At 47.1% G+C, this 17,669-nt stretch overlaps 1 protein-coding gene across 3 annotated transcripts in view; it reads left to right on the forward strand.

Moving 5' to 3' along the window:
* Positions 1-17,669, forward strand: part of RER1 (retention in endoplasmic reticulum sorting receptor 1) — a 114,381-nt gene that overhangs the window by 70,832 nt on the left and 25,880 nt on the right. For all 3 annotated transcript variants that reach the window (XM_078642465.1, XM_078642467.1, XM_078642464.1), the window contains exons 5-6: positions 8,605-8,683; positions 16,636-16,771. In XM_078642465.1, the coding sequence (XP_078498591.1) occupies positions 8,605-8,683; positions 16,636-16,771 (215 nt within the window). The remainder of the gene's footprint in view (positions 1-8,604; positions 8,684-16,635; positions 16,772-17,669) is intronic.

Raw genomic sequence — 17,669 nt, forward strand, 5'->3', positions numbered from 1 at the left:
CCAAGACGGCCGGTTCCCGCAACGTTTCTGCCCGCGCGAGGACGCCATGTAGTCGCCGGAGGTTAAGCGCAGTATTGCGGTGTGGTATAAATTCGGATTGGTCCGGATGAACCAGGTCGCCTATAACTGTAACCAAGCGATTGGCAAGCAATTTGGCCAGGATCTTCGGTTCAGCGATATCGGCCTATAGGAGGTGCAGCGGTCGCGGGGCTTGCCTTCTTTAGGAATCACTACTATGGAGGCTAGTCTCTGATCAGGAGGGAGGGTACTCATCTCTAGCGATTCCAGGAACATCGATCGTAAATACGGGGCTATCGTATCCGGACGGAGTTTGTAGAGCTCAATAGGAAGCCCATTAGGACCCGCGGCCTTACCGGAGCGAACCGAACGAATGGCGATCGAAACCTCCTCCACCGTGGGCAGCGCATCGAGGAGTTCCCTCCCAGGAGCAGACAAACAGGGCAGCGCAATGTCACCCAAAAGCAAGTGGGAGTCCTGCTCAGTTCTATCTGACACAGGGGAATATACTCCCCGGAAATAATCAGCGAAACATTCAACTATTTCAACAGGATCAGTAAGAAGCACTTCATTCACATCCACAATCACAGGGACCACCCGACTCGCACTCTCCCTCTTATCCAGCCAGGCAAGCAACTTCCCAGCTTTATCACCAACATCATACAGGCATCCCTGCTGTTCCCTGCTCATTACTTTCGCAGCATCTGTGACCAACGCTCTATATTCAAATTGCTTGAGACCCAACAGATGTAGTCCGTCCGGGGTAACCTCGGACTCCAGTTCCCCCTCCAGGGCAGTAATTTCGTCCTCGATACGGACAATCTCCGCTCGGTTACTCCTCTTAATGTTACTAATCAGAGAGAGGGCCTGGCCTCGGATAACAGTTTTATATGCTTCCCACAACGAAACCGAGACGGAGCCAACGTTGTCAGCAAAGTAGTGGTCAAGTGTCTTAATCAATTCAACTCTAACCTTGGGATCACGGAGGTACCAGGAGTTAATCGGGGCCACACGACCCTCCGTCCCCAGCTGCGCATCCACAACCAACCACACCGGGGAGTGATCCGATATACCTCTAGCTAGATGTCTCACCTCCCGTATAGAGGAGGCCTGGGAAGAGGGCATCAGCACGTAGTCCAGTCTCGAGAGACTGCCGTGTGCCCCAGAGTGAAAGGTATACTGTGATTTCCCGGGGTGAAGCAAGCGCCAACAATCGGTGAGCCCCAGAGTATCAAGGAATTCGCCCAACCAGGACTGAGCTTTGGAAAGTTCCCGGGGAGGATAACGATCACACCCCCCCGAAACTACGGAATTAAAGTCCCGCCCACCACAAGCAGACCCTCCGGGACTCCAAGGAGCACCCCTCCCAGATCAGCATAAGTAGTAGTCTGGAGGCCGGGTGGTATGTAGACAGAAACCATAGTTATGATCTTCCCCTCCCAGCGCCCAAAAATGACGGCGTACCGTCCCCTATCATCAAGGATGATCTCGTCAATAGCGAGAGGGAGGGAGGGAGTTACGAACCAATATGCCCACCCCCCTGGATCCAGAAGTGAAACCCGAGTGCGCCAGGAGACGATAACCACGCCTATTCAACGTGTGGCACATATTGCCAAGCAAGTGCGTCTCCTGGAGCAGAGCCACATCAGGGGATAGACGTCGCAGCAGCTGCAACACCACACCCCGTTTAATCCTATCCCCCAACCCGTTAACGTTCCAACACAACAGTCGAAGTCCCCTACCCCCCATCCCGATAGTGAAACCCGCCCCCACTCCACACCCAGTGCAACAACGTACAACAGAAGCTCGTCATTACTGTGCCTTGTAAAGAACTATGAAACATGAACTCCAACCCCCCATCCCCCCGCAAGACCCGGTACATCACACCCTCCTCCCCGCACCCCTGCGTGAGACTAAAAAGCCACCCTAACTTGCAGTGTGCCTGTTGCCCTAGTACCCAACTAATCTACGAAAAGAATCCCGGAGGAGGAAGAGGCACCCACCCCCAAAAGTGACCAGGTGTCAGCAGCAATAATCATGGCATCAAACCAAAGTGAAAAGTCAATTCGATGGACAAGGGGCCGGTCACGATCCCTATTCCTGTTCCGCCGGGCCGCCCTCCGCACCTCCGGAAGGTCCAAAGTTCTCAGTGATCCTGCCCCATAGGCAGCGAGTCCAGCCAGTCACTACGGCCCCAGGATGGTCGAAGAAAAATGTCCGTTCGTTGTAGACCACACGCAGTCTGGCCGGAAAGAGCATAGCGTACTTCATGTCTCTGTCTCTCAGCCTCTTTTTTACCCCTTGGAAACCAAGTCTCTGTTTCTGGACCTGCTGGGTGGAATCCGGGTAAAAACTGACTGTAGTATTCTCGAAAGCAGTCGGGCCAGACTGGCGTGACGCCTGTAGAATCGCATCCCTGTCCCGAAAGTTGAAAATCCTAGCGATGATAGGACGCGGAGTGGCACCCGGTTTCGGCGTGCCTCCAGGGATCCTGTGCGCACGTTCCACAGCAAAGAACTTGCTAAGGCCCTTGGGTGCGAGATGATTCAATACAAGATCCTCCACCAGTAGGTCCACTGAAGAGGCCCCGGATGTTTCCGGGACACCAATCAGACGGATGTTATTCCGCCGGGCACAGCTCTCGAAATCATCCAGGCGTCTCGAGAAATAACCCCGGGCGGATCGCAGGTTACCGACCTCGGCCTGCAAGTCAGAGACATCGGTCGTGAGGCTAGATGTCTTAAGATCAAGGGACTTAACCCTCTCGTTGGTCTTCGCGAGATCTGCCCTGATCAGATTAACATCCATAGCGACCGTGTCCAACTTGTGAGACAGGGCCTCATATTGTTGCCCCAACGTCGTCTTCATTGCAGAAATGGCGCCCATAACGTCTCGCAGCGACAGGTCCTCACCAGTCGAGGAGTCATCTGTAGCAGTAGTTGGGGGTTTAGTCGGTCCTCCCGGCGAGCCCTTAGCGAGGGTATATCTATCCATGACGTTTGTTTGCACGGAACTCCCTCGGACACCCGGCTTGGTCTTGCGTTTTTCACCCTCAGGCTTGGTGGCCATTTTTGATCTGGAGCCCCGGAGGGAAGCCTGGTGCCGGGTAAAAATGGCTACAACCAAGTCTCCAGCATCAATGAGAAGGGTGAGATGGGCACCTCTCGCCAGGCAGTGAACCAAAGTAGGCCAAAGTCACAATTCCGAGAAGTAGTAGAGTGGAAGACGATCGGGACAGGCCACTCAGGCTGAGTCAAGGAGGTCCTCGGGCGAGAAACGAAACCGAAAGTAAACAACCGAGCCGACAGGACTCGGGCGGTCCGTTGTTGTTCAATTACTGTCCGGCTGGCAAAGAAACAGAGCCCGGGGCAATGCCATGGAGAAGGCCTGAAAAAGTCAGAGATCCGTATCTTCCGCTCCCATAGTCCAAATCAAATTCTGTAAACTGATAATTGATCAGCAGGGCTGTGCCAGTAACAACCCGTCGTCCAAATCTGGATAGAAGTCAGGATAGACGGTGGAGGTGGCGAGGGTCCGGGGAGCCCTGTGCTCACGCGACCATCTTGGTTACGCGCGAAGCTCCTCCCCTCAGTCGTTTTTTGACTGAATACTTTGACTGAATACTTTGACTGAATACTTTGACTGAATACTTTGACTGAATACTTTGACTGAATACTTTGACTGAATACTTTGACTGTTGACTTTGACCAGTGTACCTTTTTTAGTCTGTTTTTTTTGGGAGTATGTCTCAGAAGAAACAACTAGTTGCAAGCCTTGTGGTGGCCTGCCACCGGCAAATGTCTGTGAAAAACATGTGGTGTGTGTGTGTATGGTGCCTGAAGCAAGACCACAACTTCAACTCCTGCCCAGATTGCAAGAATCTGAATACTAAAGCCACCCACCAGTGGGCCATGAAGCTTCTGCTGCTCGCCACGCAACTCCGCACTGGTCCTGTTCGCTAAGGAGGTCCCAGGACCGCTTTCGAAGTAGTTGCCGCAATCGGTCATTGTCGCAATCCCGGTCTATTTCAGGTAAGTCCCACAAGAAGAAGTTCAAGAAGGTAAAGCATTCTGTGACTTCTCTGGTCCCATTCATCAGCTTCTCTGCTCTGGTCCTGTTCATCAGCTTCTCTGTGGTGGTCCCATTCATCAATTTCTCTGCAGTGGTCTCATTCACCTGATGCGGCACAGGAATGATGCCACAAGTTCAGGCCCCCTCCCAGGTCGTCTCTGTGGAGCCCGCGGTTGACCCTGCGTCCGCTCGGAGCTTCCCCGAGTTTCCTGGAGCCAGAGCGACCCCGCCCAACTTAGAGTTTTATGTTGATGAGCCTCATTTTGGGGTAGCCGAACCTCTTTGGATCACCTTCAGGTGCCATGGGTTCATGAGGGACTTTGACTGAAACGCTGTCAGAGGATCCACCCTCTATTGGTGGATCCAGATCAGCCAGGCCGTGACTATGCAACCTCCTCTAATGACCGTTCTAATGGCGATGAACCCATTGTGATCCCCCACTCCTATACAGAGCTGCACCAGCGTCAGCCTGAATTGCAGAGCATTTTTCGTGAAGGGACCTCTGAGAAACACAAATGAAGGGGATCTGAGGATCCCTATGGCCAGTCTGATCACCTGGCATAGTCCGTGGCCGACGACACCTCGTACGAGGACCTGGCTGCCAGTGGTCTGGACACGGCACCAGACACTAGCCCCCTCTCTCCTGCCACAATGGCTTTGCGATGGTGGTCAGGAGAGCGGCTGAGGCTCTGGACCTTCCGCTGCCCCGATTTATATATCATGACCAATGTCTTGACAGAGGTGCTTCAACCCTGAGTTTCCCCATGAAGAACCCTAATCCCCTTCAATGAAGCCTTCACTGCTTGGGGCAAGTCTTATCTCCCACCGCCTCGCTTCCGTGTGACCCAGCCTTCCTCATCCGGCATCCCTTCCCTGAGGACCTGGTGGTCCCGGCCTCGACCTCTAAAATCAATCTCGATGCGTTCTCTACCACTCGACTGGCTAGGGAATCCAAGAGGTTGGATACCTTTGCTAAAGGAATTTTCTCTTCTACCTTCTTGCACTGCAGCCTGTGAACACTGTGTGCTTATTAGGTCGCTATTCCCATATTGTATGGGATATGATTGCACAATTGCTGCTTATGATCTTGTAGGAGGCCTGAGCAATACTTTCCCAAGCTATTGCTGACAGGAGCGCTGCAGGTTTGGATACGACCGACTCGCTGGGCTGTGGCATTGCATCAATGGTGGCGCTTCGTCACACCTAGCTAAGGACAACTTGCTTTTCGAGAGATGTCTAGGCATCCATTATGGATATGCCCTTTGACAGTATTCACCTGTTTGGCGACAAAGCAAATTTGGCACATGAACACTTTAAAGGTGGTAGGACCACCGGAAGGTCATTGGGGCTCACCATGGCCATGCAACAGCAGCATTCTGCCCTTTCCGTGACTACGGTAATGGCTCCATCTATGTCCTTTGCCCCGTAGCCATATTGGTCTGCGGCACCTCAGTCCTTTCGTTGGCGCGGCTCCCACAAACCTTGTGGGAACCAAGGCCAAAGGTGTTCCTATTCCACTCACCCTTTCCTCCTCCTCCAGCACCCGTTGCTCCAGCCCCAAAGCCGCTTTAAAATGCCCTCAGCTCATCACATGCACCAGGTTGGTGAGGCAGGGTTTGGCACCACTTGCCCAATGGTGGGAGATCACTTCGGACAAATAGGTCTTTTAGTTTGTCCAGCGTGCTACCCTTCCTGCAGACTCCTCCACCTGTCCCCGATTGGCTGATGGAGGACCAGGGATGGCTGATTGAGGACAGAAGGTGCTAGCTCTTAGAATTAGAAGTAGGCGTGTTTGCTATTTCCGCTACTTTCTGGTGACGAAAAAGTATTGAGGCTTCTTTCCTATCCTAGACTTGGCCCTCTCCGCTTTTTCCTGAAAAAGGAGAAATTCGAAATGCTCACTTTGGCTCAGGTTCTGTCTGCCCTTGAGACTGGATGGTAGTGATGAACTTGTAGGAAGCCTACTTCCATATTCCCGTCCTATCTGCCTACAGGAATTCCCTACTGTTCATGGTAGGCAAAGAGCATTGTCAGTTACTTGAGCTCCGCTTTGGCGTTACCTGCACCCCTAGATGTTCAAGGTGATGGCGGTGATTGCAGCACATCTGTGGAGGTCAGGATTTCCAGTCTTTCCCTACCTCAGTGGTTGGCTGTTGAAGGTGGGCTCACCCTAGGCAGTCATTTCCCACCTCCAGACTACGGCAGACCACCTGCATTTGCTGGGGTTCACGATCAATGTGCCGAAGTCACACCTGACTCCCTCTCAGACGCTCTCTTTCAGCATAGCTGTTTTGGATACAGAGCAGTTTTAGGCCTTTGCTCTGGAACAGTGAGTGCTGGAAATTCGGGGTACGATTCCAAAGTTTTTTTCCTCTATCCTGGATTTTGGTGAGACTACCTCGGAGGCTGCTGGGTCTCATGGCCTCCTGCATCTTGCTGGTAAAACATGCCTGTTGGCATATGTGGACTCTGCAGTGGAATCTGAAGTGCCAGTGGGCACAGCATTAGGGGGAATCTCTCTGACCTAGTTCAGATATTGGAGGGAACTTCAAAAGATTTGCAGTGGTCACTCATGGAACGCCATTGGTTCACCAACAGAATCCTCTCCTTTCCCCACCCATTGCTCACAGTAGTGACAGATTGGTCACTTCTGGGGTGGGGCAGCGATCCGGAAGAGGTGAAGATCAAAGGACTCTGGTCTACTGTGGAGTCTTGGCTCCACATCAGCATGTTGGAACAGAGTGATTTGCCTGGCATTAAAATCTTTTCTCCCTTACATCAAGAGAAGACTGGGTTAGGTGTTCATAGACAACATCTTCACCATGTGGCATTGCAATAAGCAGGGTGAGGTTGTGGACGCTGTGTTAAGAGGTCCTACATCTCTGGACATGGCTGGAACTTAAGGGCTGGTGGTTCAGCATCTGGCTAGCTTTCTGAACGCCAGAGCGGATTAACTCGGCCTTCAATGCCTCGCAACCACTGCCAAGAAAGCGCAATGTCAGCACTTCTGCATGCTGGAGTTTCCAAAGCAGCTCTCGCTCGGAGTTTCATTTTGTCTCGAGGATTCCTGTACGCCTTTCCGCTGATACCTCCCCTGCCCAGAGTTCTCAAGAAGATTAGGAACGACCGAGCCCAGGTCATCTTGGTGGCGCTGGGTTGGGCACGTACAGTCTGCTATTCCGAACTCCTGAGCATCTGTCCTCCGATTAGGCTGACCCTTCTGGAGGATCTCCTGTCGCACAGGGCAGGGTCCTTCACCTGAACTTGCACACTCTCCATCTACATGCGTGGAGACTGAGCGGTGACAGTTGAGTGTTTGACCTCCCCAAAGAAGTGTGTGATATCATTCTGGCAGCAAGGCGATCCTCCACGAAAACTGTTAACTTCTGTAACGCCTTATCTGATAGAGAGATTATCTAGCAGCAGATTCATTGACTATCCTCCTATCTTCTCCATTCTGCAAACTGTACATGTCACATCAAAGAGATCCGTCAGAACCTCATTTTGGCACGCTGTTCATTCCACCGCAGTATAGGTACATGCTTCTGGCTGGGAAAAATAGGCACAAACTGATGTCAGAGCCCCAGGGTGGCACCTATTTAATGTACCATGCACATCTCTTCTGGCAATAGCAATACCAGCTACTCCATATGGAGCTGAACACCACCACCACCTACTGACGTGCAAGCGGACTGCTAAAAATGTTTGGATCTAGTCTGACACTTGGGGAATATTCTATGTTAAGGAATCTGTGGCTAGATAGCTTCTACCAGATAAAGGATAACTGAAGTTAGGTAAAGTGTTCATCAGTGGTACTGCCAGAACATACAAAAACATAATCCATAATGAGAACTAAAACAATTCTGATAATTTCCTCTGTAAAGTTCTCCTAAAGCCAACTAAAAGTTGCATAAAAAAGGTGCATCAGGTTAATGCTCCTGTTCGCCTTGCTGTTCCTCCTAATGCTTTAATCCATTCCTGGAGGGAAGTCTGCCCTTGTAACAATTGGTATATGGGTGCTGTATCTATTCTAACTCAAAGGGGCCAGAGTTCTGAAAACCCATATGTTACTGTCCTACCATATGGGCTGCTTTTTTTAGAATGAAGTCAGATTTGCAAATCTCCTCACAGTACAAATTTTAAAAAGTTTATGCGCCGTACCAACGAATGGCACATTTCCTTTTTAATAATCCCATTATGCTACAGATGTCCATATTTGTAGCAACTTGACGAATGACATACTGACAGGGGTGGCTAGAATATGAGTTGATGACTTTCCTTTAACTGTGGCACACTTCCACAACCAGAATTGCAGAATCCATTGTAGACCTCAATTTGTTAGTTTGAAATCGGGGCCTTGTTATTTTTTGTTCAATGCATATTGAAACGTTTGGGTTACTTTCAACCTGTTATAAATACTCTAGATAAAGCTGAGAGCAGTAATTCCTGTGGTGTATTAAATTAAAAACATCAAATTACTATTCTAGAATTTAAAATTATATTTTTGTTTTTCAGATGAAGGGCCTTCTTTACCTACAAAACAAAATGAAGAATTTCGTCCTTTTATTCGGAGGCTGCCAGAGTTTAAATTTTGGTGAGCGCACCCTTTCTAGTTTGTGTCCTCTTTATTGGTGTAGACTATGAACAGGACTTCTCCAGTATTCAATCTTTCATAGATTCACATGCTTGTATCTTCCCCGTTGTCATGGTGAGAGTCTCCCGGTAAATGATAACCATAGCAGTAGAAGGAAAAACTGCCTGGAAACCATAGAGTAGTGAAACCACTAGGTAACCTCTCCTCCTCATTATGTGGCCCAAACTACAGCCAATCAGCAGCCAGCACCAGCCTACACCATTCCCAGCAGAGCCACCATACCTCAGGTTTCCAACCGCCTTCGTGTGAGGAGTCGTCTCCCTGAGCTCTGCTCAGTTTATTCTCTCTTCACTGAACTTTTGACCTTTCACAGTTGGAAGACAGGTACTGTTCTTTTATTATCAACATTTCATTAAAAATGTCTGAAAGCTCCAAGAAGAGTCTTTTCAGAGCTTGCAGGTCCTGTGGCAAGGCCAGACTGTTTTCTGAGGATCCTCACAAGGAGTGTTTGTACCCTAAGCATATTCCTAAGGACTGCAAGTATTGCCGGACCTTCTCTGCAAAAACATTGAAGGATAGAGAAGCGCGCCTCTTGTTATGGCTTCAGAAAAGGAAAACTCAAGACTCCGAGTCTGAGGGAGAAGCCAAAGGACACACCTCTAAGAAATTAAAAAGAGGGTCCTCTGAGGAAAAGGGAGATATGAGGAAACAAATAGCTGAAAAAACTAAGGAAGGTGAACCTTCTACTTCACTCCCTCCAACTCCTCTCAAGCCTTCCTCAGAAAAGAAGACTCAGTCGTCGCTTCCGTCGACGAAATCTATCGAGATTCCAGTCAGATCGACGACGACCATCTCGTCGTCGACAATCTTGACGACGACGGCTTCGTCAACGACGACGACTCCGTCGACGGTGAGTGCTAGACCTTCGTCGACGGCAAGATCTTCGTCGACGAGTATCCCGTCGACGATGCGGATGATTGATCCGTCGACGGTCCCGTTGTCGTCGACGATGCCATCTCCAACAAAGATAACCTCAACCTATATTTCCATAAAGAGGATTGCTCCGTCGACGGGAGCGTTGACGAGCAAAAAAGGGGAGTTTTCCACGCCGAAGATTTCACCTCTACTGCCCTCTACCATTCTGGATTGCCCGGAATCAGAGGAGGAAGGATCCTTTGGTGTTGCGTACAATCCTTCGCAGCTCCATATTAAACATCAGGATTCCGATGAAGACCACCAGGAGGCCCAGGAGCACTTCTCTTTTACAGATCGGCCGGTCAAAGGCCAGATGAGCTACGAGTCATTTCACCAGGCCTACCACTATGATGATGAAGAGGAAGTGGATACGCCTGTGCGGGAAGAGGCCACGTCTGTGCCTATTTCTTTAATATCAGACCTAAGAAGCATAATCGATAGCTATTATCGTCGCTTTCCGGAAGATAATGCTTCCGCGGCCGCTGAAAAAGTCTCTCAACCTGTAAAGGAGACACCCCTGGCTCAGGCGCCGCCTCCTCCTCCTCGGACGGAGGTCCAAAATGTTGTTACAATTCGTGATGACTTTAATGATTCCGATCAGGACGATCAAGAGGAGGAAGGGGAACTTCCTCAGGATGAGGGGGTTGGAGATGAATGGGACCAATATATTGCTCCAACGTCCCCGGTATCACCTTTGCCTCAATCAAGCTCTCCTCCAGAGGACATAGCCAGTTTTCACGATTTGATGGGAAAAGCGGCTAAAAGATTTAAGCTCGATATGCCAATCAAGGAAAGCGAATGTTTCCTTTACGATTTCAAAGAGTCCTCCAGGAAGTCGGTAAGAGCCATCCCTATTATTGACCATATCTGGGATGAAGGACTCAAACTGATGAAGAATCCAGCCTCAGTACCAGCATCCATACCTAAGCTGGACAAAAAGTATCGTGCTATAGAGACGGCTCCAGCATGTCTTATTGGGCATCCTCGACCGGACTCGGTTGTGACTCAAGCAGCGCAAAAGCGCTTTATGAACCCAATGGCAACATGTGTGGCGCCCCCTGATAAGGAGGGCAAGAAGATGGACGGCATAGGTAAACGTTTTGCGGTCATGGCAGCAGCTTCCATCAAAGCAACCTTCTGAGCCGTTTCAATAGACAGATGTGGTCTGACAGCGCACCATTCCTGTCGCACCTTCCGGAGGACAAGAAAGAAGAGGCAACTACCATCCTGCTGGATGGAGCTAGAGCAGCGTCTGAGTCCATTGACGTGTCAATGGACATAGCGTCTATAGCTTTCCGCCAGATGGCTGGGGCGGTAACACTACGGAGGCAAGGATGGCTCAAAGCTTCATCATTTCGACCGGAGGTCCAGTCTAAAATCTTGGACATGCCATTTGATGGCGAAAGCCTCTTTGGTAAACAGATCGATGAGGCGTTGCAGGGGATAAAAGCAGATACTGATACTGCTAGATCCTTGGGATCTTTACAGCAAGGCCGTTATCAGTCCATTCGTGGCCGAGGATCCAGAGGACGCTTTCAACAGCAACGTTCCTCTTACCAATCTAATCGGTACCAACCTTACAACCAACAGGGATACCGTCAGTACTCCTCCAACCAGCAATACCGATCCTCAAACACTTCCTTCCAACAGCAAGGAAGAAGAAAGTCCGCCGCCGGAGGGAAGCAAGACTCTGGTCGCAGACAGTGATGTTTCTCAGGCGCCTCCAATACCGCTTCAGATCGACCAGTTCCACTACCTCTCTCAGTTTCTCTCGCATTGGCAGTCCATAACATCGGACAGATGGGTATTAGACATCATTACACAGGGTCACACCCTGGAATTCTCACAAAGGCCTCCAAATCGTCCTCCTCTCTGCAGAGTTCATCAACATATAGCAGCTCTCAAAGCAGAGATCTTATCACTCATACTGAAAGGAGCGATAGAGGAAGTCCCATCAGACCAGCGAGGAACAGGTTTTTATTCACACTTCTTCCTTATGAAGAAAAAGCAATCATCAAAATGGAGGCAGGTACTGGACCTCAGAGATCTGAACACATACATAAAGAAAATTTCTTTCCGTATGCTGTCCTTACAGGAAATTCTTCTACTGCTCCGCAAGGGAGACTACATGGTCTCTCTAGACCTGTTGGATGCATACTTCCACATTCCGATACACAAAAAACACAAGAAGTATCTGCGATTTATGGTGGCGGGGCGCCATTACCAGTTCAGAGTTTGCCTTTCGGCCTGAAGTCTGCCCCCAGAGTATTCACAAAATGTATGGCTCCAATAGCTGCGCATTTAAGGCAGCAAGGTATCCAGGTTTTCCCATACCTGGACGACTGGTTAATACAAGGACCATCGTTCCAGGCAACACAGAGATCTCTACGGATGTGCACGGATCTCTTCCAAAGATTAGGCCTTCGGATAAACAAAGAAAAATCATTTTTTCTTCCGACTTGTACTCTACAATTCCTAGGAGCAATCTTGAAAACACAGGAAATGAAAGCTTACCCATAGAAGAACGGGTAACAAAAATCTTGAATCTGACTGCATCTCTGGCAACAAAAAAGTTCACTTCCATCAGAATATTCAAGTCATTACTGGGAATGATGTCCTCTTGTATCCCATTGATTCCCAACTGCCGTTTACAGATGAGACCGCTGCAAGAAGCCCTGGACAAACAATGGGTCCAAGCCCTGGGTTCCTTCGACGACAAGCTGGTCATAACCTGTCAGATCAAATGTGCAATGTCATGGTGGGGTATCAGGAGCAACCTAACAAAGGGCCTGGTATTCGAACCTCCATCTCCAAGCTACGTCATGACATCAGGTGCTTCATTACGAGGTTGGGGAGCACATCTACAAGACCTAGAGATTCAAGGCCTTTGGTCTCCTCAAGAGACAAAACTTCACATCAATCTCTTGGAATTGAAAGCAGTCTTCCTGGGCCTTCAGGCCTTCCTTCCCAGGGTTCATCGGTCTTAGTGCGAACGGACAGCACAACAACAATGTTTTACCTGCGCAAGCAGGGTGGCACGAGATCAAAACCCCTGTCGATTCGGGCACAAAGGATCTGGAAATGGCTATTGTGTCAGAACATAACGCTGCAAGTGGAACATGTTCCAGGGGTAGACAACACAAAAGCGGATTTGTTAAGCAGGTCATCTGATATTTGCCACGAGTGGGAACTATGTCAAGTCCAGCTGAATCGGATTTTCAATGTGTGGGGCAAGCCAAGTCTGGACCTGTTTGCAACTCAGAGCAACAAAAAGTGCAGACATGCCAGCAGGTTCCCTCAACAGGGTTCGAGAGGGAATGCTCTTCACCTCCGATGGACAGGGATGTTTGCTTATGCCTTCCCTCCCTTTCCTCTAATTCCCAGATTACTGAGGAAAATGAGACCAGAACCTTGCCAAATATTACTAATAGCCCCAGCCTGGCCGAGGCAGTTTTGGTATACAGAACTTCTTCAATTGTCGGTGGTGCCAAGAATACAGCTCCCAACAACCAGGGATTTGATCTCCATGAACAGAGGCCAAGTACTTCATCCACAATTGACATCTCTAAAATTGTCGGCTTGGAACCTTTTGAGCACGAATTCCAGTCATTAGATATCACTCCGGAATGTTGTGAAATATTACAAAGTTCTGCAGCGCTGTCTACCAACAAGACATATACTGCAAAATGGAAACTATTCTGTACTTGGTGCCTTGCTCATACAGTGCATCCTTTGATGTCTTCTCCTGAGCAAATTCTTCCTTATTTGCTGCATTTAGCCAAATCAGGGCTTGCGCACTCATCTATTAAAGTCCATTTAGCAGCAATATCTAGATACAGAAGATCTCCAGGATGCCCTTCTCTGTGGTCTAACAGACTAATTAAGGAGTTCTTAAAAGGACTTTTCAGAAGGTTTCCTCCAATTAAGCGTCCTCCACCCCCATGGCAGCTTAACACAGTCTTGTCACAACTTATGAAAGCTCAGTTCGAGCCGATCCACAAATCTGAGCTGCAATTCCTGTCATGGAAAGTAGCGTTACTGTTGGCACTCACATCAGCCAGGAGGGTCAGCGAGATCCAAGGTTTTTCTATACAAGATCCCTTCATTCAATTCAGGCCAGATAAGGTGATGCTAAGGACTAATCCGAAATTTGTGCCTAAAATACCTTCGTCTTTTCATCTCAATGAACCGGTGATCCTGCCTATATATTTTAAAAATCCTTCTACAGCGGCTGAAAAAGCTCTACATACTTTAGACATTGGCAGATGCCTGAAGTTCTACATTGAAAAGACTAAAAACTTTCGCAAATCAAACCAACTGTTTGTCTCCTACTCGGGGCCCAGAAAAGGTCTGGCCCTTTCACGTTCCTCCATCTCCAGATGGATTGCATCCGCCATTGTCTTTTGTCAAGAGAAAGCAGGAAGGTCTCTCGACATGAAAGTCCGTGCCCATGATACACGGAAGATGTCGACGTCTTCTGCATTGCTAGCAGGAGTACCCCTTCCAGACATATGCAGAGCAGCAACTTGGTCGAATGTTCATACATTCACCAAACATTACTGTCTGGACACGGAATGGAAAGCAGACGCGGCAGTGGGGCAGGCAGTTCTGCGACATCTCTTTAAATAAGGTACATGTTTATGAATTTTATTCTACTGTTTTTCCTATATAATGTGGGTTTTTCCCTTTATGTTAATATCTGGAATAGCAAAGTTTGATTGTTAGTAACTGTTAATTCGTAATGAGTTCTTTTTTCCGAAAGGAATTTATGGCACACAGCCCCGAGAAAAGAAAGGGGTCTAGCCTAGAAACGCTCTTACTAAAAGGACTGCTATCTACTCCGATACAAGCATGTGAATCTATGAAAGATTGAATACTGGAGAAAGAACTAGTTACTTACCTGTACACTATGGTTCTCCAGTATTATCTTTCATAGATTCACATGCGCCCGCCCGCCTCCCCGTTTCCATTAGGTAGACCACCTTTTTATCTCTGGTTTCCTGCATTGCTCACTCTTGGGCGGTAGGAAATCTGAGGTATGGTGGCTCTGCTGGGAATGGTGTAGGCTGGTGCTGGCTGCTGATTGGGCCTTAGTTTGGGCCACATAATGAGGAGGAGAGGTTACCTAGTGGTTTCACTACTCTATGGTTTCCAGGCAGTTTTTTCTTCTACTGCTATGGTTATCATATACCGGGAGACTCCCACCATGACGACGGGGAAAATACAAGCATGTGAATCTATGAAAGATAATACTGGAGAACCATAGTGTACAGGTAAGTAACTAGTTCTTTACTAGCTGTATTTATTGAAGCTCTGCGGTGCAGCTGAAGAGTTTATTAGAAATGTGGTTTAAGCTTGTGCTATGATAGTACACTTAGATGAGCAGTTTTCAAAATTTACAGTGTCTAAGAATGTACAAACCTTGTGAAATCTGTCTATCACTCTCCGCGGTGCTGACCGAGTTTGAAATGGCACATAGTTACCTGAGCAATAGTGGTTAAATATGTTTTTCTTGATCAAACCAACAGATAAAAAGTATATTCTGAAATAAAATTAGTGTGCACACTGAAAACCGGTAGTGCTTTATAAACTTTTTTGGATGAAAATAATACATCTATGTTTTAGTTCTTAGTTATGTACGTGAAGTTAATGATATTCTGATTTAGTAACGTTTTTATTTTAAGTGAGTAAAAGGCTTCTAATGTAATGAGATTTTTAAAAGTGACTTTTATATTCTTGTCATGCAGCAGCATAAAAGTTCCTATTGAACTGCTTCTCTATGTTCATAATGACTGTCCTCTGAGGGAATGATGTAGAAAAGGAGATTTCTGCTCGTTGATTTGATGCAGTACAACTGGGTGTGTCTTTGGTGTAAGGTTGACATACACTGATGTGTTGGGCCTTGTCCCAGTAAACATCAGCAGTTTCTTCCTACATCCGGCTTTTGTCGTTTAACATTGCAGCCAATTTGGAGAAGTCTCTTGGTATTCTGAGTAGTAGGGGACATGTGGAAGTATAGCTCCATGGTTGGGTCTGTCTTTTAAGCAGAGCTGCAGAGGAGGCTTGGATGGCTCCAAAAGGTGAGCATATATTCTCATTTTGAGATGGAACATGTAATTATATCGTTTATTGCATAAGTATCCATATCATTGGGAGTTGTCCACTGTGCACGGTCTGATTTCAGAGCCTTAAGTATTCCAGATTTAGAGAGGTCAACGTTTTCAAAGCATCTCTATTGATTTGAAAACAATTAATGACTCGGAGTGAAAGATTAATGGTTGCTCAGCAGATCAAACTCCGAAAGTGAGATTGCAATAAAAGGCGGTGTGACTGGATTTAGATTTTCATGTATTTATTTAGTTAAACATTTTTTAAAGCTCTGAACCCTCAAGTTTCTGTCTCGCAGTCTTGGACGTGGGAAACGCGAAATCTTATCGTATTTGATGACTGTGCCTTCGGTGAGAGCAGAACCAAATATTGGCGGTAGAAATCAGAGGCACAGTCTGTAAATGTCTACGAACCAGGTTGGATGTCCTCAAGGGAAACTACACCATAATAGGCCAGTCTTATGCATTGGCCTGGCCAGCGAATTAAAAAAGTAAAAAACAGATGATGAGTGAGTGAGTAATGAAGGATGATGGAGCACAACGATGGCTGAAGTCTGCAGAATTCTGGTCATAACAGGACGGGTCCAGGTGCATTTTCAGGCCACTTCTGGGCATAGGAAATGCTTTTTCTTTTTCCCCAGATACTATATAGTGCCAGGATGTGCTTTTTACTGAGTTTTTCCAGTCTCTTTGCATTTTCATTTTAGGTTAAGAGCTATTCGAACAAGATATACATTTTTTTAAACAGCAAAAGTAAGAATCTCCTTTTCTGCTGGTTGCACAGCTATCTTCCATACTGTGCTAAATATTTTACACTCCCATTAGGGCAGTTTTATTTTTTAATTGGATTTATGCTGTTTTTTTCCATAGGCACTCTGCCACCAAAGGTATTGTAGTTGCAATGGTGTGCACTTTTTTTGAGGCGTTCAACGTTCCAGTATTCTGGCCCATTCTCGTGATGTACTTCATAATGTTATTCTGCATCACCATGAAGCGACAAATCAAGGTATGTCTGATTCCAGCCCTGTTTTAACTGAAGGACTAGAGCCTATTCATTTGACCGACTGGGGATGTTACTTAGAGTTTGACAGATGCAGGACATCTGCCAAGAATTGGTGGATGCCCTGTCCACCCTATTTATAGTTTAAACACGTGTATAAACCAATTGTTGGTGGATGTCCTTCATCCATCAAACTCTCAATAATCCACTTAGTCTTACCTTGATGCAAAAACTTAGTAAACTATCATTGAAAATGGAGCAGGACTACTACTCATGAAGTCTTGTAGCAATGTGACATTTTCACATTGTTCAACACTTTGCGAAAATAGTAGCAATATTGCAAATGTCTTAGAAGGAACTACTTTACAGATTTTAGTAGTTGCTGAATAGTACTTAAATGCTTTGTGTAATTTCATTTGCATTTATACATTTGGGTCTTAAATGGTAGAAGGGTTTTCGAGACCCAATTCAAAGGGGGGCCTGAAGCAAAATGATCATCATTTAAGAGATGGATATGTAAAAAAAAAGTATTTTTCTCTTCCATGTGAATTATTGACGTAGAACATTACACTTAAAAAGTTAATTTCTCTACGTTTGTTGACACGACTATTACAAATATTTATTGTAACCCAACTCAATCATACTTATTTTGTTGATTTCAAAAGCAGGAAAAACTGAGTAACAGGCCACTCAGTATTTGAACATATAACCATTCGGTTAAACAGATATCCATTCAGTGCATGCTTTTGTTTATTGTGCCACCTGACCCAGCAACCTTTAGTTGGTTGCTGACTTTCATCCCCTTGACTGACTATCTATCTATCTGACTATCTATCTATCTATCTATCTATCTATCTATCTATCTATCTATCTATCTATCTATATATATGTGTATATATATTTT

Source organism: Lissotriton helveticus, chromosome 5_1 (assembly GCF_964261635.1).
Source record: "Lissotriton helveticus chromosome 5_1, aLisHel1.1, whole genome shotgun sequence".
Taxonomy (NCBI): domain Eukaryota; kingdom Metazoa; phylum Chordata; class Amphibia; order Caudata; family Salamandridae; genus Lissotriton; species Lissotriton helveticus.